The sequence below is a fragment of the Hemitrygon akajei genome, chromosome 16 (assembly GCF_048418815.1).
Source record: "Hemitrygon akajei chromosome 16, sHemAka1.3, whole genome shotgun sequence".
Lineage (NCBI taxonomy): Eukaryota > Metazoa > Chordata > Chondrichthyes > Myliobatiformes > Dasyatidae > Hemitrygon > Hemitrygon akajei.
In genome coordinates this window covers 38,406,554-38,429,363 of record NC_133139.1, presented here as the reverse complement: position 1 = coordinate 38,429,363, position 22,810 = coordinate 38,406,554, and the positions used below count along the sequence as shown (strand labels likewise).

Here is a 22,810-nt window from a genome sequence, read left to right as displayed (position 1 = left end):
CTTAACATTAATGCTATATTCTGCCATCATATTTGACCTACCAAAATGAACCATCTCACACTTATCTGGGTTGAACTCCATCTGCCACTTCTCAGCTCAGTTTTGAACCTATCAATGTCCCGCTGTAACTTCTGACAGCCCTCCACACTATCCACAACACCCACAACCTTTGTGTCATCAGCAAATTTACTAACCCACCCCTCCACTTCCTCATCCAGGTCATTTATAAAAATCACGAAGCGTGGGGGTCCCAGAACAGATCCCTGAGGCACACCACTGGTCACTGAACTCCATGCCAAATATGACCCATCTACAACCACTCTTTGCCTATTGTGGGCTCCCCAATTCTCGATCCACAAAGCAAGGTCCCCTTGGATCCCATGCCTCCTTATTTTCTCAATAAGCCTTGCATGGGGTACCTTATCAAATGCCTTGCTGAAATCTATATACACTGACTACATCTTCTGCTCTACTTTCATCAATGTGTTTAGTCACATCCTGAACAAATTCAATCAGGCGTCTAAGGCACAACCTGCCTTTGACAAAGCCATGCTGACTATTCCTAGTCATATTATACCTCTCCAAATGTTCATAAATCCTGCCTCTCAGTATCTTCTCCATCAACTTACCAACCATTGAAGTAAGACTCACTGGTCTATAATTTCCTGGGCTATCTCTACTCCCTTTCTTGAATAAGGGAACAACATCTGCAACCCTCCAATCCTCTGGAACCTCTCCCGTACTATTGATGATGCAAAGATTATTGCCAGAGGCTCAGCAATCTCCTCCCTCACCTCCCACAGTAGCCTGGGGTACATCTGGTCCAGTCCCGGAGACTTAACCAATTTGATGCTTTTCAAAAGCTCCAGCACATCCTCCTTCTTAATGTCTATATGCACAAGCTTTTCAGTCTGCTGTAAATCATCCCTACAATCTCCAAGATCCTTTTCCATAGTGAATACTGAAGTAAAGTATTCATTAAGTACATCTGCTATCTCCTCCAGTTACATACACACTTGATTGGTCCTATTCTCCCATGTCTTATCCTCTTGCTCTTTACATACTTGTAGAATGCCTTGGGGTTTTCCTTAATCCTGCTCACCAAGGCCTTCTCATGGCCCCTTCTGGCTCTCCTAATTTCATTCTTAAACTCCTTCCTGCTAGCCTTATAATTTTCTAGATCTCTATCATTACCTAGTTTTTTGAACCTTCCGTAAGCTTTTCTTTTCTTCTTCAATAGTTTTTCAACAGCCTTTGTACAGCCATGGTTCCTGTACCCTACCATCCTTTCCCTGCCTCATTGGAATGTACCTATGTAGAATGCCATGCAAATATTCCCTGAACAGTTGCCACATTTCTGCCGTACATTTCCCTGAGAACATCTGTTCCAAATTTATGCTTCCAAGTTCCTGCCTGATAACATCATATTTCCCCTTACTCCAATTAACTGCTTTCCTAACTTGTCTGTTCCTATCCCTCTCCAATGCTATGGTAAAGGAGATAGAATTGTGATCACTATCTCCAAAATGCTCTCCCACTGAGACCTGACACCTGACCAGGTTCATTTCCCAATACCAGATCAAGTACAGCCTCTCCTCTTGTAGGTTTATCTACATATTGTGTCAGAAAACCTTCCTGAACACACCTAACAAACTCCACCCCATCTAAACCCCTCGCTCTAGGGAGATGCCAATCAATATTTGGGAAATTAAAATCCCCCGCTACAACAACACTGTTATTATGACACCTTTCCAAAATATGTCTCCCTATCTGCTCTTCGATATCCCTGTTACTATTGGGTGGTCTATAAAAAACACCCAGTAGGGTTATTGACCCCTTCCTGTTTCTAACTTCAACCCACAGAGACTCAGTAGACAATCCCTTCATGTCTTGCTCCTTTTGTGCAGCTGGGTCACTATCTCTGATCAGCAGTGCCACACCCCCACCTCTTTTGCCTCCCTCCCTGTCCTTTCTGAAACATCTAAAACCTGGCACTCTAAGTAACCATTCCTGCCCCTGACCCATTCAGATCTCTGTAATAGCCACAACATCATAGTTCCAAGTACTGATCCACACTCTAAGCTTATCTGCTTTGTTCATGATGCTTCTTGCGTTAAAATAGTCACATCTCAAACCATCAGTCTGAGCGTATCCCTTCTCTATCACCTGCCCATCTTCTCTCTCACACTGTGTGGTGAACTACATATACCTGTCTGGACACGCCCCCCCACTGACTGCTCCTGTGGCTCCTCCTGTAGACCCCGGTATAAAGGCGATTGAGGCCTGAGCCCTGCCCTCAGTCTCCAAGATGTAGCATGGTGGTCAATTGCTGCTTGTTCTTTCTTCCAGTCAATAAAAGCCGATATAGATAGATAGATAGATAGATAGATAGATAGATAGATAGATAGATAGATAGATACTTTATTCATCCCCATGGGGAAATTCAACTTTTTTTCCAATGTCCCATACACTTGTTGTAGCAAAACTAATTACATACAATACTTAACTCAGTAAAAAAAATATGATATGCATCTAAATCACTATCTCAAAAAGCATTAATAATAGCTTTTAAAAAGTTCTTAAGTCCTGGCAGTAGAATTGTAAAGCCTAATGGCATTGGGGAGTATTGACCTCTTCATCCTGTCTGAGGAGCATTGCATCGATAGTAACCTGTCGCTGAAACTGCTTCTCTGTCTCTGGATGGTGCTATGTAGAGGATGTTCAGAGTTATCCATAATTGACCGTAGCCTACTCAGCGCCCTTCGCTCAGCTACCAATGTTAAACTCTCCAGTACTTTGCCCACAACAGAGCCCGCCTTCCTTACCAGCTTATTAAGACGTGAGGCGTCCCTCTTCTTAATGCTTCCTCCCCAACACGCCACCACAAAGAAGAGGGCGCTCTCCACAACTGACCTATAGAACATCTTCAGCATCTCACTACAGACATTGAATGACGCCAACCTTCTAAGGAAGTACAGTCGACTCTGTGCCTTCCTGCACAAGGCATCTGTGTTGGCAGTCCAGTCTAGCTTCTCGTCTAACTGTACTCCCAGATACTTGTAGGTCTTAACCTGCTCCACACATTCTCCATTAATGATCACTGGCTCCATATGAGGCCTAGATCTCCTAAAGTCCACCACCATCTCCTTGGTCTTGGTGATATTGAGACGCAGGTAGTTTGAGTTGCACCATATCACAAAGTCCTGTATCAGTTTCCTATACTCCTCCTCCTGTCCATTCCTGACACACCCCACTATGGCCGTGTCATCTCGCCTCACGTCTCAGAGAGTTATTGATGGTGCATCACACTGCCTACAAGCTTTCTTGATTTGTGAGCCAACAGCCCCTTCCTCTGACTTTTCAGTTGGTTTCCCACCCCCGAACAATTCTAGTTTAAATTCTCCCCAGTAGCCTTAGCATACCTCCCTGCCAGGAAATTGATCCCCTTCAGATTCAAGTGCAACCTATCCTTTTTGTGCAAGTCACGTCTGCCCCAAAAAAGGTCCCAATGATCCAGAAATCTGAATCCCTTCCCCCTGATCCAATCCCTCAGCCATGCATTTATCCTCCACTTCACTCTATTCCTATACTCACTGTCACGTGGCACAGGCAGTAATCTTGAGATTACTATCTTTGAGGTCCTGCTGCTCAACTTCCTTCCTAACTCCCTGTAATCTGTTTTCAGGACCTCCTCCCTTTTCCCACCTATGGCATTGGTATCAATATGTAACATGACCTCTGGCTGTTCACCTTCCCACTTCAAGATATCGTGGACACGATCAGAAACATCCCGGACCCTAGCACCTGGAAGGCAAGCTACCATCCATGTTTCTTTCCTGTGTTTACAGGATCACCTGTCTGACCCCCCACCAGCTATAGAGTCCCCTATCACTTCTTCCCTTCGCTACCCTTCTGAGCCACAGGGCCAGACTCTGTGCTGAAAGTGCAGCCACTGTTGCTTCCCCCAGTCAGGCCATTCCACCCCCCCCACCCAACAGTACTTATTGTTAATGTACTTGCTATAACTTATTCAAATTTAGGGTGAAGGTTGCTTTATTCCTGTGGCATTGCTTACAGATTGACTAATAGTACCATTTCCCTTCCAACTGTCTCAAGAAGAAAAGTCACAATCTCTTAAAATCTATGTAACTGTTCCTACTTGCAAGCTGCTGGCTCAGGTCAAGATCAGTAATTTGTCCCTTTATCTAATAAAAACTGATTAGCATCCTTCCATAACACTGAAGTGTGACAGCCATCTTCTTAGTTCAAGAAAAGGTTACTTTTCCTCTGGATCAAACTTTGCTTGCTCCAATTCCACCTACTTGCCTAATTTTCAATCAATGTATTACACCAAACTAAGTGTTCACTTAGAGTAGAGAAAAATATAAAGGCTTTTCTGAATGCAACCCATGATATACAAAATGTTTACTAGGCAATCATACAGCTGATTAGGTAGAGCAAAGATTTTTTTCTACCATTCTTTTAAGATAACTAAAGCAGAGAGTGAAGTGACAACAGAACTGATAATACCTTCGTAACTGTGTGAATATAGCCTTTCCATTGCTCTCGAGCCTCTGAACTATATGCCTATGGAGAAAGCAAAACAAACTTAAGTAACTTTTTACATGATTGCTGACTAATTTTGTGAGTCATCTTTCCACATTTCCCCTCCAGATAGGAAAGGGTCATAGAGCATCTCAATATTTACACAGTTAAGCCTTGCCTCAATAACCAGAAACATTGTGTTTTCAGAAAATCTGGAAACTATGAGGAAGTTTTCTTTTTACATTACCCTAGTTTTACTTTTAGCAAAACAGAAATAACTTCTCTAGCACTGCTGTCTCAAAGCTCCAGCAACCCAGGTCAATACCCATTTCTGATGCTGTCTGTAGTTTGCATGTTTTCCTGGTGACCAGGTGGGTTTTCCCCAAGGAGGTCCTTTATCCCACTCCCAGCCTAATCCTTCTCTCTTTGCCCTCCTATGTTTCCAACAGAGTCCAGTGCAATCTCAAATAATATCATCAATCTGGATTCAATACAGTACTGGCATTCAATATCAAATTCACTAATTTCAGATAACCAGCCTATCCTGTTTGTGTCAGAACTGGTCTGTTCAGATCAAAGGTCATGCAACCCCTATAAACAGATCGGTTATGACTACCAGGCTTATCTACTTCTCTTAGACAGCACCATTGATATTTGTGTCACCTAGACAATCTTAGTCTTCGTTTCTTCTCTTTCAGGATTAGTTAAGTGAGAAAATCTGTCTTTTAGACTACTTCATTTGAAAGGACTCATGGGTCCACGGATGATGAAAAGAGGACAGGCATTTCAAATCCAGGTGAGTATGGCAAGATGGGGAACAGTTGGTAGAGATGGAAAAATGAACAGGGAGACTGTCTTTGTTCTCTTCACTCCCCCCATATTTTAAAATAGTTTTTTTTTTAATTACTTTCCTCATTTCCAATTTAACAAGAAAACAAGAAAATTTATTTTCCCTTCTCTCCGCAAAACCTACCTGCTGTACTTCGTATTGCCTCTAATTTTTTTTTATGGCAAGACCACTGATTACGATAAACAATAAACATTTACTTGGGGTTGAAACCAATAGGGCAAAAGTCATGAAACATAGCACAGGGCCATTCTGTTACCTCAAACTTGGTTTCTCCAGTTTTCAGCTTCAGTATAAAGAAATATTGTTGGGTATTATTGTGGCTCGTATCGTTTTCCACAGACACAAAGTTCTCAAGACTGAGTTTCTCAATGTACTGAAAAAAAAACCAGAAATTAGAAATTATAAATGAGTTTGCAAAGACAATGCAACTTTTCCCCCACATTACTGGGAATAAAAGCACAAAATATGCTATTGTTTTCAGGAGCATGGGCAGCTTCACTTCACTGTGTCAGAGATCATTGATCATAGAACATAGAAAACTTACAGCACATCACAGGTCCTTCAGCCCACAACATTGTGCTGACCATGTAACCTACTCTAGAAGCTGCCTCAAATTACCCTACCACATAGCTCTGTAAGTTCCATGTACCGATCTAATGTATGTATCTGCCTCTACCACCTTCACTGGCAGTGCATTCTACGCAGCCACCACTCTCTGTGTGAAAAACTTACCCCTGACATCCCCCTTGTACCTACTTCCAAGCACCTTAAAACTATGAACCCCTTGTGTTAGCCATTTCAGCCCTGGGAAAAGCCTCTGGCTATCTGCATGATCCATGCCTCTCATCATCTTATGCACCTCTATCAAGTCACCTCTCATTCTCCATTACTTCAAGGAGAAACGGTCAAGTTCACTCAACCTATTCTCATAAGGCATGCTCTCCAATTCAGGCAACATCCTCTGCACTCTCTCTACAGCATCCACATCCTTCCTGTAGAGAGGTGACCAGAACTGAACACAGTACTCCAAGTGGGTTCTATTCTTGCCGCTGTCTGTAAGGAGTTTGTATATTCCCCCCATGATCATGTGGGTCTCTTCCCACATGTCATAGGCATACGGCTAGGATTAGTGAGTTGTGGACATGTTGTGTTGGTGCCAGGATCAGGCTATCCCCATCACATCCTCCAAGAGGACCACAACCTTGTGGTTTGGAGGCTTGCATGCCTCAAATGACCCAGGGAGCTATGCTGGCTGGAGTTGGGGCTTTATGCTTTGGCTCTTGGCAAACAGGTCAAAGGGTAGAGGCCAGACTAAGAGTGGTCCACCGGTCCTCCTGGTTTGGGAGTTCAGCTCAGGGCTAACAACACTGACTGGTAAAACAAAATTGTTACAGAAATAACAATAAAGAATCCTTCTGCATTTGGGTGCAACAGTATTCCTGAGTCTCCACTCGGAAGGTGCATGACTTACAGTAGTGAAAACTGAGAGGAAGCTACTGACATGATGAAAGAGCCCTGAACACTGCCAGAGGTGAAGGACTTTCATTGCTGCCCTAAACGCAGGGAGCATAATGGGCAGTAGGTTATTGGCACATCAAAACAGAGTAATGTACATGTAATAAATAAAACTAACCTTTAATCCTTAGGGAAAACCATGAGGGACTTCAAGTTATGGTGCTCTTGGGCTCCACTAAGGGAAGTCAAATTAGAGGACCAACACAAACATGAGATGCTGAACATGTTTAGCTGAGTGGAGGTGAACTCAGCTCAGAACTTTGTACAATACCTTCATGAGCTAGCACAATCACCAGCTCATATAGTACTTTTCCAGTCTTGATAGGATTTCCTACCGTGATCTCATCTTCTGAGAGTGACTCAAGTCGAGAAAGATAGAACTGGGTGGAGTTCACCCACTCACCAAATCCTGAAACAAATTCTGGAGGAATGGCCACTTGGCAATGTGTCAGAGGAAATGATAGAGACAGAACTGACTGAACTGAAGCAAGCTAGGAAATCTTAGGTTCCAAGTGCACTTAAACATTCCAACACATTCAAAATCTTACAATGCCATCCATTAATCCCAGAAACATGTCTATACTTCTGTATTTCCTTGTTAGGCCCCTAATTCTGGTCACCACATTACAGGAAGGATGTGGAAGCATTTCAGAGGGTGCAGGAGATTAATCAGTATGCAGCCTGGACCAGCGGGCATGTATTATGAAGATAGGTGGAGCAATTTAGGACTTTTCATTTTCGAGTAGAGTAGATGAGTGCAGATGAGAAGAGGCACAGATTGAGTGGATAGCCAGAGACTTCTCAACACACCGCCCCCCCCCAGGACAGAAATAGCTACTACAAGGGAGCAAAATTTTAAGGAAACTATAACAGTACATGAGAGGCATGTTGTTTTTTTTAAATACAGAGAGTGGTGGGTGCGTGGAAAGCTCTGCCAGGGGTGGTGATAGAGGGAGATACAACCGGTGCATTTAATGAACTCTTAGACAGGCATATGGATGATAGGAAAATGGAGGGCTATGTAGAAGGGAAGGGTTAAAAATATAGAAAATAGGTGCAGGAGTAGGCCATTCGGCCCTTCGAGCCTGCACCGCCAGTCAGTATGATCCTGACTGATCACCCAGCTCAGAACCCTGTACCTGCTTTCTCTCCATACCCCCTGATCCCTTTAGCCACAAGGGCCATATCTAACTCCCTCTTAAATATAGCCAGTGAACTGGCCTCAACTGTTTCCTGTGGCAGAGAATTCCACAGATTCACCACTCTCTGTGTGAAGAAGTTTTCCTCAAAGGCTTCCCCTTTATCCGTAAACTGTGACCCCTCGTTCTGGATTCCCCCAACATCAGGAACAATCTTCCTGCGTCTAGCCTGTCCAATCCCTTTAGAATTTTATATGTTTCAATAAGATCCCCCCCTCAATCTTCTAAATTGCAGCGAGTATAAGCCTAGTCGATCCAGTCTTTCTTCATATGAAAGTCCTGCCATCCCAGGAATCAATCTGGTGAACCTTCTTTGTACTCCCTCTATGGCAAGAATGTCTTAGATTGATCTTAGAGTAGGTCAAAAGGTTGCTACAGCATAGTGACCTGAATGGCATGTATTGTGCTGTAACATTTTATCTTCCATGTTCTAAGCAGCAAATAGAAGCCAGGAGTTTCAGAGTTCACCCATTTTGTTTCACAGATCACACTGGGAATGTATTGGGGTAGCAGCATCTAGCACATAGTGCAAACAGGATCGATTCCATAACTCTTGGAAACAGGACTATCCAGTTAATGCTGCTGTGTCACAGCTTCAGAACCCCATTTTCAGCTGCGACCTTGGACGTTGCTTGTACGGAGCTCGTACTCAAGTACTGTGTTGTATCCTTTAGATGGTCTGGTTTCCTCCCACATCCCAAAGATCATGCTGGTCGGCATGTTACTTGACCACTGCAATTTACCCCAACTGCAGGCGGATAGAAATAGCAGCGCTGGGGAGAAGATGGGGTGGCACGTGCAAGAGTGCAGATTACAGAAGGAATGGGATTGCTGGGACTGAATGAGAAACAGTATAGATTCAATATACTGAAGTCTCCCTTCTATACTTTGAAAGGTGAAATATGGTGAACAATCCAACAAAATCCCAACTCTATGCACTTGGAGGTTCAAATCAGATGAAATCTCTGAATGCTTGCATCTATTCAAGCCCATTTTCTACAGCACTACCCGTTAGAGTCATTGCCGTAATATAAATTATATTCCACGTCATACCTTTTAAAACACTGCTGCCTCGCAGGCCCTGAACAAAAATTGCTGTAAATGGATTGGAACAACGGCTCTATTCAAAGAGAAGAGCTTCATTTATGAAACAGACATCACTGCCAAAGGTTTTCTTTCACCCCAAGATAAGAACTGTTTGAAGTCAGGTGGCAGGTGGGTGGGATACCGTCACACCTTGACTTGCAGGGTTTGCAGGCCATTACTTCTACAAAGCAAAACCTAACATGAATGGCTGTGATGCAAAAGTCCTAAATGAGCTCTTACCCTTTGAAAGTATGCACACTTTGAAAGGGAGAATAAAACTACATCTGTGCAAATCTCTGCAGCATCTGATGACCCTGTGATCTCTGTATTGGAGGCTGACGTCAGGACACCTTTCAAGAGGGTGAGCCCTCACAAAGCATCAGGCCCTGAAGGTTTACCTGGTGAGGCTCTGAGAATCTGTGCCAACCAACCAGATATCTTCAGTCTTCCACTGCTGAAGTTGAAGGTTCCCGCCTGCCTCAAAAGAGCAATAATCATACCAGTGCCCAAAAGCGGGGTGAGCTGCCTCAACAACTATCACCCAGTGGCATTCACATCTACTGTGTTGACGTGCTTTGAGAGGTCGGCCAGAATCAACTCCTGCCTAAGGACATGGACCTGTTGTAACTGGTCTACCACCACATTAGGTCGATAGTGCACACAATCTCACTGTTTCTCCATTCAGCTTTGGATCACCTGGCCAGTAGTAATACCTATATCAGGCTGCTGTTTAGTGACAACAGCTCAGCATTCAACACAATCATACCCTCAGTTCTAATCAATGAGTTCCAAAACCTGGGCCTCTGTGCCTCCCTCTGCAACAGAATCCTTGACTTCCTCACCAGGAGAGCACAGTCTGTGTGGATCGGAAAAAACATTTCTTCTTCATTGACAGTCAACACTGGCAGAGCTCAAGGATGCATGCTTAGCTCACTGCTCTACTCTCTACACCCTTGATTCTGTGGCTAGGCACAGCTCAAATGCCATCTATAAACTTGCTCACGGCTCAACTATTGGCAGAATTTCATGTGATAAGGAGGCATACAGGAGCAAGGTAGATCTGCTGGTTGAGTGATGTCACAGCCACAACGTTGCACTCAACATCAGTAAGACCAAGGAAATAATTGTGAACTTTCAGAAGGGGAACCTACACCAGCCCTCATCAAGGGATCAGAAATGGAAAGCATCCAGAATGCTTCCAAAAGGCAGTGCCTCAAAAAGGTGGCATCCATCATTAAGGACCCACATCACCCAGGACATGCTGTCTTCTTGTTGCTACCATTAAGGTGGAGATACAAGAGCCTGAGGAGACACTCAACTTTTCAGCTTCTTCCCCTCTGCCATCAGATTTGTGAATGCACAACAAACCCATTTACCTTAGTCCTTTCCCCTCTCTTTTGAACTACTTTAATTCAATTTTCTTTTTTATAAATATTTAGCATTTATTACTATGTATTACAATGTACTGCTGTTGCAAAACAAATTTCACTACATAAATTTCATTACCATTGATACTAAACCTGATTCTGGACTCTTCTCCAATTTAGCCTGATTAAATTGTACTAATCTTCCTGAGTGTTGTTCTTAACAAAACCAACTTGTAGACTTGGTGTATTAGGAATCTAACAAGAAAATACAAAAGGATCAACATGTTTCTGGGATTAATAGATGGGCTCAAATGTGTTGGAACAGTTGAATTGTAGTTATCTTTACAACTTCCTTTCTAAGACCAACACAGTGTCTTGAGCAATTATAATCAAATGGCGAATAAAATGATAACCAGTCCAGGAGGAAGGTAAGATAGATACTGGTTAGCCTCCAACTTGGCAAGTCTGTAAAGATTCCTTACTTCCACACCCCCTCCCAGCCATCTCTCACCTTCTCACTGCAACCACAGAAGGGGAAACCAAACAGTGCCAGGGTTCACTGAGACTTCTACAAAATGAGCACTGCAGGCAGTAGCTTGCCGAAACACACAGTGACTTACCGTTGGATCACGGCTGGTCATCTGGAAGAACAGCTCGTTCCCTCTCAGCACAGTCCAGTACTTCTTGTATTTCTGCCAAAAGAAATTGCACATTAAAGAGAGGCACAATTTATTCTCCTTTAAGTTCGTCCCCCGCCCCCACATTTCTCTCCTCAGCGTTCCTTGGTCATTTGATCCTCCTGACCAAAAACAAGTGGTTTAGGCCACTAGAATCACCATGGAAACTGAAATTATTTTTGGTCAAACATGTTGCTGAAATACAAGAACCATCTTCCATCCATCTTAATCTGCTTCAAATGGGTCAATACTTGGACTTATTATCCAGTTTTCTATCCGCTTCCACTGAAAGGGTCGGTTCTTCTGAAGTGTGGGCCATAGTTGCTAATCAACCTTTAATACTTTCATCCAAAGAGGGCATGAGTGAGCCAGAGATACTTATGGGACAGAAAATTCTTCACAGTATTCACTTTGGCAGAATATGTCAAATAATAATAAGAGTGGAATACCCATTTGAATTTATTTAATTCTTGGGTGCCACAGTCAGTTATGGCACCCCAACCACACCACCTCAATTGATGTCAGCCATCTCAGATAATGTTCAATCACTGGGTGTTAGTCGGCCTGTATGGTGCACTACCGCACTACACATTGCTGTATCATCCAAATCAGCAAGGATTAGAAAGAGAAATCTAGCTCCCAACCTGATCTCAGATCTCTATTTTACCAAAAGGTGGACAAATAAACTCATTTGGTAAAAAAATGTTAGAGCTGCTCGCTCAGATTATATTTTTAAAAAAACAATAATCTTAGACCTCTTTGTGGTGTGCTTGTCCACTGTTCGTGAGGAACCATAGTCTACCTCTCTTAAAAGAGACATTTGGACAAGCTCTAAAATAGGCAAGGTATAGGAAAATCAGATCCAGGGTGTGGTGACAAATGGGATCAGTGGTGATCGCAAGGTCAGCATGGATGTGGTGATCTGTAGTGACTGTTTCTGTGCTGTACTTTAGGATGCTCATACATTTAAGGGGAGAAAGTTCCTCTCAGGAAGTTATCCAGAAAATTAAAATAGGGATTAATATATTGGCTTTAAACATATGCTTTCTAATCAAGAGAAGGCCATTTGGATCCTTATCCCTCCTGTCATACAATAAGATGATGACTGATGAGAATGCAAACTCAACACCACATTCCACAGTAACCTCTCACCCCTTTGTTTATCAAGAATCCATCTACCTCAACCTAAAATACACCCACATCAGTGAGGAAGATGCTTAATCCCAGGAAAAACATCTCTTCTCAGTCTTAAGAGAATGACTCCTTCGTTTTAAGCGGTGATCCCTACTTCTAGATTCTCCCGCTATAGGAAACATACTCTCCTTACCCATCTTCTCATATCCCCCTCACTTTTCTCAACTCCAGTGTATCTCCTGTCTTAAGATAACCCAAGCATTGCAGATATATCCAGTAAACCTTTTAAAAACAGCTTCTAATACATTAGTTTTCTTTAGATACAATCAACACAATGCAAAAAACCAAAGTCACACAAGTGCCTTTAAAACTTGGAAGTGTGCTACAGTTAAAGAATCTGAGTTACACCTTACAGAAACAGGCCCTTCAGCCCAATTGATCCATGTTGACCAAGGTGTCTTCCTGTGTTAGTTCCATTTGCCTGCATTTGGTCCACATCACTCTAAACTAGGGGTCCCCAACCATGGAGCAATACCATTAAGCAAGGGGTCTGTGGACTCCACGTTGGGAAATCCTGCTCTAAACCTACCCTGGGGAAAAGATGGATTTTCTACTCTGTCCATGTATGGCTTTGTAAACTTCTGCAATGTCCCCTACATATTTCCTTCCATCCCAGACCGTCCAGTCAATCCTTGTGGCTCAAGCCCTCCAATCTCAGTAACACACTTGTGAATTTTTTTCTGCACCCTCTTTAGCTTAATTCGGTATTCAATTCCCCTTGCAATAAACAACAACATTCTGTTTTGCTTTCTCAAATACTTGTGGTACCTGCATACTAAACTTTTTAGGATTCTCTGTCAAAGATCTGTTCTCCCTCATGCTTCAAACAATAAATAAATATATAACCTCAGGCCTGTCAGCAACATTCATGAATAAATGAGAAAGATATCCCTTCCAGTAAAAATACACACAGGATTCTGATCATATGTGATCACTCATGAACAACATTTAAACCATTTCCATTGTGTTTCAGTCAAGGAGGGAATGGTTATATTGGCCACTCAATTTCTAGTTCTAATTGTGGTGATTATTTGGTTACTGCATACTATTGAATTTGTTTTTGGTTAGAAATAGTTAACTTGTTTTTAAAATTTAAAAGGAGTTTGAACCCAATGCAAATCCTGTGGTTATGCTAGTAGTCCACTGAATGGCAGAAATCAATTGTATTTGTCTGCAGTTTTTTCCTGCTTGCCTTGGCAGTAGCTATTTAAGATATTAAAGTGGAGAGTTACCAGGTTGTTGCCGGGACTGAGTTACGGGGAGAGGTTGAGCAGGTTGGAACTGTCTTCAGGAGAATGTAAAGAAATGCATTTATTTGTATAACTCTTTTCAAACGCAAGGCAGTTCAAAGTGCTTTACATAGAACAAGATATAATAATCAAACATCAAAGTTCAGCCGTTATAAAAGAGAATAAAATCACACAAAAATAGATATGATAAATAAGTTATAAAAAAGGAATAAAAGTTACAGTGCAGGAGATTCTAATTAAAAGCTACAGTGAAAAAAGTTTTAAGCCTTGATTTAAAAGAACTTCAAGTTGGGGAAGAGTTCAGAGACTACAGGAGAATGAGGGGGAAACTTAAAGGTGTACAGAACCATGAGGGGCATGCAAAGAGTCAATGCACAGTGTTTTCCCCCAGGGATAGGGAATCAAAACCCTAGAGGGCAAGGGTTTATAGTAAGAGATGAAAGATTTAACAGCAACCCAAGTGGCAACCTTTTCCCACCTAGGATTGAATTGCCAGAGCAAGTGGTTGAGGCAAGTACATTAACAACATTTAAAAGGCACCTGGACAGATAACATGGACAGGAAAGGTTTACAGGGCTATGGGAATCTTAGTTGGTATGGACCAAAGGGGCCAAAGGACCCATTTCCGATCTCTGTAACTCTATAGAGATGGGAAGGGGTGGGTATAGCTGGAGAATGGAACTGGTGACTTCTACTAGTAAGAAATAAAAAGGCCAGCAGGCACAGAAAGACCAACAACTGCGGGTCCCTTTCCAAAGTCATACAACATGCCATCTGTATTGCTGCTCATTCATCATTGCTGGGTGAAATGCTGCAATTCCTTCCTGAATAGCTAGAATTCCTTCCTGAATAGCACTACTGAATTACTTTCAGCGGTAGGACTCCAGTGGTTCAAGACGACAATGTACTACCACCAAAAACAACAATTCCGCTTAGGCAATAAAATGTAGTCTGACCGGCAACACCTAGATCCCGAAAATGAACAATTGGTTCTTCCAGTCCGTCCATCAACATGAACCCATGCAGGTAAGCAAGGTATTTGGCAAGCTAAATGTTTCACACCCAAAGGCGTCCATGTCTCATAATGATAGACGGATAATTTGCAGAAGCTAAAGTCATCTTTTCCAACTGAAGTCAATAATCAAAAATGCTGCAACGTGCTCAGCATTTCTCTCAGGAGAGAGTGAAAGTAAGGAATACATTGAGATGATTTTTGATTTAGGGAATTGAAAAGTCAGCTTTACTTTCAGTACATATACTGTGTAACCTGATGAATGATTCCAACATTTGATTTTATTTCTGATTTTCACCATCAGTGTATTGTATTTTTGCCTTCATCACAAGACACTGGTGGTGAACTACTTACTGTAAACATGCAATAATTCATTAGCTTTCCAAATCTGCCAATCTTGCTGTCTGATATCAGCATTGGGTGCTGATGGAGCAAATTTACCAAGGCTGGATACAGACAAGTCCCTGTACATTAGCCATCAATATGTTCCCAGTCTCACCATTGTTCTAATGTGACATTCCTCTCAGACCAGTTATCCTGTTCCATGTCAGAAGAATTCTGCATCGGTTTTTTTATTGCACTCAGATTTTTTTAATGATATTCAAGTGTTACTTCAGAACTAAATAGAGGCTACTTGAAGATTCCAGTCACATACTTCCTTCCTGACCAGCACACTGCAAAGATTACCATCCTATCAGTACTGGTAATTTGAATTCAGATTCCAAGCATAAAGCTTTTAATGAGGACCAGAGAGTGATCAAAAAGGTATTGAAATACATGCTACATAAAGGCAGGTTATTGCTTTGTATGCATGTGTGGACAGATATATTCAAGTACATTTGGTTGTATCTATGCCAATGTATCATACGTACTGACATCAGGAAGTAAAATGTACTTACAGTAACTGAGCTGTTCCAACACAAATATCCTCACTTCTGGCCAAGTGTCAACTTATGTCAAAAATGATGTCAATCCAGATAATTCTATGACACATCTTATAAAAGGTAAACAAGGAATCTTTGATCAAACTGATTTCTGGTATCTGAAGATTAAGTTACAAGGAAGGAGACTTTTTAAAAAATGAAGAGACTGAGTGGAATTTTTTATACAAGCACAAGACTTTTTTTATAATATTGATAAAATATTTGGTAAGATTGCTTCACTTACTGTACACCACTGAGACTGTATACTACTGTACTCTAAACTCTGCTTCTCAACCAGGTCTGGATTTAAATCACAGATTTTGTCAATATAATCCAGACCGACATCCAATTGGTGTACTAAGGAAGTTCTGCAGTTATAGAAAAAGACAGAAATACCCAAATCTTTGGAGAACTAAACTTTTTTAGAATTGAAAGCTGGCTATTTATCCTTTTTTTGTGAACTTCTTATTCAAATACTACAACTAACCTTACAAAAACATTTATAACAGCATTAACAGGTCAATATCTTGACAGTATTGGTCGAACCTCTACTATATCAGTCACTTAGTGTCCGAAAGTGCAGTTCTGACAGTCTTGGATCTGAAACATTAACTTTTTTTTCCTCTTTCCACTGATGTTGCCTGAGCTACTGTGTTAAGCTTTTTCAGATTTTAATTACAGTTTTCTTTGGTTTTTAATGCATGTGAATTGTCATTGAAGGGAAAATAATTGAAGAGGATTTAATTTTGGATGGTGCGAGTATAATTCTGGAAGTTTTGGAATGAAAAGGGAAATGCAAGTGGGATTTAGGATTTTCTTCAGTCAACTAAAATCAGCAAAACCCATATCCAATATAATCTCAAGAGCAATTACCACCCCAACCCACTTCTACATTAAAAGGATTAAATTCTTAAAAATTCTTCCCAATGCCATCTACTGTCAACCATAAGACCATAAGACACAGGAGCAGAATTAGGCCATTTGGCCCATCAAGTCTGCACTGTCATTTCATCATGGCTGACCCAATTTTCCTCTCAGACCTAATTTCCTGCCCTCTCCCCATATCCCTTCATACCCTGACCAATCAAGAACCTATCAACCTCTGCCTTAAATATAAATAAAGACTTATCCTCCAAAGTTGTCTGTAACAAAGAATTCCATAGATTCACCACTCACTGGCTAAAGAAATTCCTCTTCACCTCTGTTCTAAAAGGACACCCCTCTATTCTGAGGCTGTGTCCTCTGGTCTTAGACTCTCCCACCATAGGAAGCATCCACTCTATCAAGGCCTTTCATCATTCATAAAGTTTCAATTAGGTCAGTGAATTCCAGTGAATACAGCCCCAGAGCCATCAAACGCTCTTCATATGACAAGCCATTCGAGCTTGGAATAATTTTTGTGAACCTCTTCTGAACCCTCTCCAGTTTCAGCACATCTTTCAAAGATAAGGGGTGCAAAACTGCTCATAATACTCCAATCGAGGCCTCGCCAGTGCTTGATAAAGTCTCACCATTACATCCTTGCTTTTATATTCTAGTCCTTCTGAAATGAATATTAACATTGCATTCAGCTTCCTTACCGCAGACACAACCTGCAAATTAACCTTTAGGGAATCCTGCACAGGACGCCCAAGTGCCTCTGCACCTCAGTTCACTGCAGTTTCTGTCCACTTAGAAAATAGTCAAGCCTTTCATTTCTTCTACCAAAGTGCATGACCAGACACTTCCCAACACTGCATTCCACCTGCCCATTCTCTTAATCTGTCCAAGTAGCTTCTCTACTTCTTCAAAACTACCTACCCCTCCACCTATCTTAATAGGAAAGGTAAAAAAAAATAGGGAAAAAGGAATTGGTGTTAAATTCATCCAAGATATGGTGGTATTATTAACATTTAATTCAGCCCATGACCAGGGCATTCCAAGAATTTGGGGAAAAATACTGAGACAGTCATAACAAATAAAAAGATGGATTGCTCAAAGATGTTGAATATGCACAAACAGCCAAGTTACAGTCATTAGGTCAGTGTGACACAGACGAATGAATCACACCTGCAATCTTTGCTGAATCAGTTGATACTAATTATTACACTGATACTTGTGTTCAGGACTTTGAACTTTCAGTCCACTCTTCTGATCACTTTCCATATTTCGATTTATGCAGAAATCAGAATAGGCCAAGGTCATAGTCTGGACATACCTTTCAAGACATACCTGGACACACCCCTCTCATGTCAACTTAGCAGGCAACAGCGCACCACTTAAAAATGATCGTAGCAAGATCACCACTTCCTGGTTTCCCACCAAGATGGACATTACTCTGAGTTAGAGATTGCCAGTGGATCAGTCTGTGGATCAAAATCCTGGGATTCCTTTCACTAACTCCTGTCTAAGATGCTGGTTAAAAAAAAGGGACCAAGTAAAGACAACACACACAAAATGCTGGTGGAACACAGCAGGCCAGACAGCATCTATAAGGAGAAGCACTGTCGACGTTTCAGGCCGAGACCCTTCATCAGGACCAACTAAAGACGATGTCTTCGATGATCAACAAAACTAGGAGAAGGAAAGTCTGTTTCTTATTATGGACAGGACCACCTGACAGCAATGTGGTATGAATGTTGATTTCATATTGTCAGCTCCAGACTGAAAGATTCACATCCTTCTTGAGGATGACCATGGATAAATGATTGTGAGAGCTACCAGGAAACACCCACATTTATACGATAGAGGAAACCATTTCAGATTCAGATTCAGATTATTGTCATTTAGAAATCACAAATGCAATGCAGTTAAAAAATGAGACAACGTTCCTCCAGAATGATATCACAAAAGCATATGACAAAACAGACTACACCAGAAAATCCACGTAACGTTTGGCAATCCCCAATCCAGAGTCCGGAGAGGCTGCTGCATATTATTATTGCGCTACCATCTTAGCTCGTTCCCCGGAAAGGAGCTCCAAATCAACCAGACAAACAAGACCAAAACCTAAAGCTACAAGACCTGCACAAAACCACATAGTTACAACAGTGCAAACAATAGCATAATTGATAAAAAACACACTATGGGCACAGTAAAAATAGTCCAAAGATGTTAAAGGACTATAAGTTCAAAAGAAATCACCACACAGTTTCCACAAGTCCCGAGGGTCCCGACAGACTCGCCATCCCACGCCGACAGCAGAAGGGAATTCCCCCGCTATGGACTTTCACGGCGCCGCCCGACTCAGCCTCGCAGACGCAGCACACAATGAAAGCTCCGTCGAACCCAGCCTCACAGACGCAGCACACACCGAAAGCAACCTGACCGCAGCGGACTCCGAGTCCGTCGAACCTCCGAGCCGATGACCATCCCCTCCGGCACAGCTTCTCCGAGCACCATCCTCTGCCAAGTGTATTAAGACGGCTCCGCCAATGGCCATCGGCAATGTGAACCCGAGGACTGGCGGCCTGTTCTTCCCAGCAGAGTCCCGGACCTCACAGCAGCAGCAGCAATGAAGAAGGTCTTCCTGGAGATTTCCCGATGTTCCTCTGTGCTCCCATGTCCGTTTTCAATCAATTATGATTACACACAGCACCCCACTTCACAAATAACAGATAATCAGCTCCAGAGTGGCCGCTGCAAGCTGCGTCGCGCCGCCATCTTGGAAATTTTTCCTGATTTGCTGAAACTAGTAAAAGTAATTAATCCCAAGCTGTTTCCAAGAGTTTCTGCAATGATGCCTCAGTCCGTGCAGTAACCTGTGCATTGGAGCTAACTGCTCTCAGACAAGTGTCTGTGGCAATCAGCACTGCTCACAACATAAAGCATTGCCAGGTCATACATGTAGAGAAAGAAGGCTAAATTTAACTCATGTAGTTACTACCTCATTGTCCTTCCTCATCAGCAAACTGATGGAAGACAGTAGGGATAATGTTTCAATTCAATAATCTGGAAAATAACCCGTATTCTTCTGTGTAACCCAGTTAACCTCTATCATATGGGTCATTGCCAAGTTACCATTTGATAATAGAGTGGGATGAATCATCCTGATGGACACCAGTTCTATTTGTTCCAGTTTCCCATGCTTGCAGGAACACTTGCACTACACCATGGAACACGAGTTGCACAGAACGCCTTAAAACACGTTAATGTTAATTCATGTTACACAAGTTGAATATCATTTAAAATGAATTATGTAATAACACAAAACAAAAAAGATCAATAAATCATTAGCAATATTTCTCTGCTATTGTGGAAAGTTACTAAACAGAGACATTTAGAATTAGTGGGGGGAAAACCTAAGGTTTCACATGCTATGATCTGGTTGAGACATTTAGAATCAGTGGGAAAAACATAAGGTTTGACGAGCTATGATCTGGTTCTTGCCTGCATCACGCAGCATGGACACCAGGACACTGCAAGCTGTGCAGTGCAGAAAGTTAATGTTGCAACAGCCAAATCGATCCCAACCGGCCTTAGTGAATTGGCAGCTTCAAAGTTTTACCTGATTTCTGTCCTTCAAGCAACCAGTGAGTCAGTTTGAACAACAGTATCACTGTAATAAGTAAATGGGAATCCTTCCAAAATAAGAAAAGGATTGGCACAGAAAACTAAAATCTTGAGCGGATCATTGAGCAAGGAAAGAGAAAGCAGCAATTCAGCAAGTTGGGGAGGAAAGGACAAACATAACAGCAGGTGGAACAAATAGTACAGAGATCAGGGGGGAGATGAGCAAGAGGAGAGAGAAGGAATGCTCATAGAATTTGAAATAAAATGTTGTCACGGGAGATCATTGGGGCCACTAACAACAATACACAGCCAAATCAGAAGCAAAGGATGAATATAAATGCAACATTTAGGGATTTAGTGTGTTGACAATGGAAGACTGATACAGCAAAAGGGGCCTATGCTTAATTTTCTTTCTGAAATGCTGTTATGATAACATTTTTTAAATGGTTCATTAGTCTGGTTGCCTACTCTTCTCCATCCAACTCATTCTATATTTGGCCTTACTCCTAATTATACACTTATTCCAGTTCAATTTACATTGCCAGTAACCACTACACACTGAGTCAAATTTTTTTGCCTTTTCTTACACTAAGGGGTAATTCACAGCGGCCAATTACTCTACAAGAACATCCTTGGGATGTGGTTGGAAATCAAAGTACCTAGGGGAAACTATGCAGTCACAAGGAGAACGTGCAAACTCCACACAGACAGCACCAGAAGTCAAGATCAGATCCGTGTCACAGGAGTAAGACCACTGTTCTATAATGCCACTGTTATCTTTTCTCATAATTGAGGGAAAGTGGTGTTACAACGTTTACATCAATGGGTCAATAATGGAGAGTTCCAATTTCAAATCCCGCTATACCAGCTATGGCAAACATTAGGGCTCTGGCCCACCAATAAATGTCTTTGACTTTCAAATGGTCCAACGAGCCAATGGTACCCAGATTCCAAGAACATCCCCCACCCCCAAAGTTAAGAAAGACGTTCTCATTGCATTTAAAATAAGCACCTGGAGACTGAAGGAATCAGAGAAACCTGGACTTTTTTTTAACCAGGAAAGGAGTCGTCTGAGATATGGCTAAGATTGTAAGTAGAATACTTTTAAATTTTTTTCTATTTGAAATAAGTTGTTTAAGGAGTTGAATGTCATTTTATGAGCGAAACAAAAACAACGGCGTTTGAACTGTCGAATAGTTTACTAAATAGAGGCAAAAAGCCCAGAGAACACCACGGACTTTGATCTCGTTAGCTGCAGTGTGTTAGCAAGCTTAAATGTTTGTGTTCTTTCAGCTGACTTGCCAGGCAACAAACCAAGCACGGAGCCAAGCATCAGGGCAGATCTCACCCTCAACAATCGAGTTTCCAGCGGAGGATTTACGGTAACCTTTCCTGTCTTAAAGCTTCCTAAACCACCCACAAATAAAAATCCTGGCAAAAACTTGGCATCAGAAAGCTAAATGGACGAGAGAACACCGAAGTTGCAATATACTTTCAAAAGCGCCAGATCTTTTAGAAGATTGTCTTATGTGTATTAATACAGACATAAAAATCATCGTGGGATAAAAACGCGATACAGGCATTATAAGGGATGGAAAAGATGTGCATTTACCTGGCTTTTTATCTCTAGTTTTTCTAAATAACTGCTGTAGTAACCTGGGTCATGGAAAACTCTGTGCCTCACTGGTCTCGGCGAAGACATGCTGGATGAGTTAGTGGAAGCAGCCAATCTTCTCGAAGCTGAAGGGACTGTTGAGTGAATGCCTGCTGCAGGAAGAGTGAACTTTATTAAATGTTCATCGTTGCCGCATAAATTAAGTGAATCAAGGTGAGCCCCGCCCCTTCTTAACATTGATTGGATCAGGGGAATTTGCGAGGCTGCTGCCAAAATAATTCTGTCATTACACGGATTATTGATCCTTCTCTGTAAACGAATACTAAATTCACGTGAATAGATTACAGAATTGCAAGATCGCGGAAATGTTACAGCACGTAAGGCCAATACTGACTCCAGATAAGGAAAATTCCTGTCCTGTCCTTCCTCAATAGCCCTGCCAAAAAAGTAAAAATACATATTCAGCTCCATTTTCAATGCCACGTATGTATTGGTCTCTATTATAACCATACGTTATGGGAAAAAAGATCTTCCTGCCACTTCTGATAATTCTGCTAATCAGCCTCACTCTCTGCCTCTTCGATCTTTGCTCTTCCGATAATATGGATATTTTGAAAGTCAAAGTCGAGTTTATTGTTATATGCACAAGTGCATTTGAATTCACAGGTGCAATTAAAAACCTACTTGCAGCAACATCATAGCCCCTTATCACCAACTAATCGGCTTTCACAGCCTTCACAAGAAAAACACATAATTTCACCGCACCTTTCCACATCACGTTCCTTCTGCTGTGTTCCCACTCACTCGCTCACTCAACTTGTCTTTTTCTCCTTAAAGCCTCTTTGTATCTTGTCCATACTGTCAATTCCAGCTAGGTTAGTATCTTTGTACATTTGGTCTCCTCAGCTAAGTTATTGATATAGACTGTGAAAACTTTAGTCCCATCAGTCACTGCCTGCCAAGGTGACAACAAACCATCATTCCCTTTCTTTGCTTTCTGTCCAGTTATTTACAATCCCCAGTTCCATGTGCTCTAATGTTAATCATCCTCTGGTGTGGGGCTTTATGAAACACCTTCCAAATCCA

The 22,810-nt window shown here is 41.9% G+C and overlaps 1 protein-coding gene across 2 annotated transcripts in view; it reads right to left on the bottom strand.

Annotated features, from left to right (window-relative positions):
- Positions 1-21,910, bottom strand: part of LOC140739991 (signal-transducing adaptor protein 1-like) — a 39,758-nt gene extending 17,848 nt beyond the window's left edge. The window contains exons 1-4 of one of the 2 annotated variants that reach the window (XM_073068739.1): positions 21,722-21,910; positions 11,183-11,254; positions 5,652-5,768; positions 4,531-4,587 (exon numbers count right to left, since the gene is read on the bottom strand). In XM_073068739.1, the coding sequence (XP_072924840.1) occupies positions 4,531-4,587; positions 5,652-5,768; positions 11,183-11,254; positions 21,722-21,811 (336 nt within the window). In that variant the 5' untranslated portion in view covers positions 21,812-21,910. The remainder of the gene's footprint in view (positions 1-4,530; positions 4,588-5,651; positions 5,769-11,182; positions 11,255-21,721) is intronic. The other variant, XM_073068740.1, reaches the window with a different exon arrangement.
- Positions 21,911-22,810: the final 900 nt, after the last annotated feature.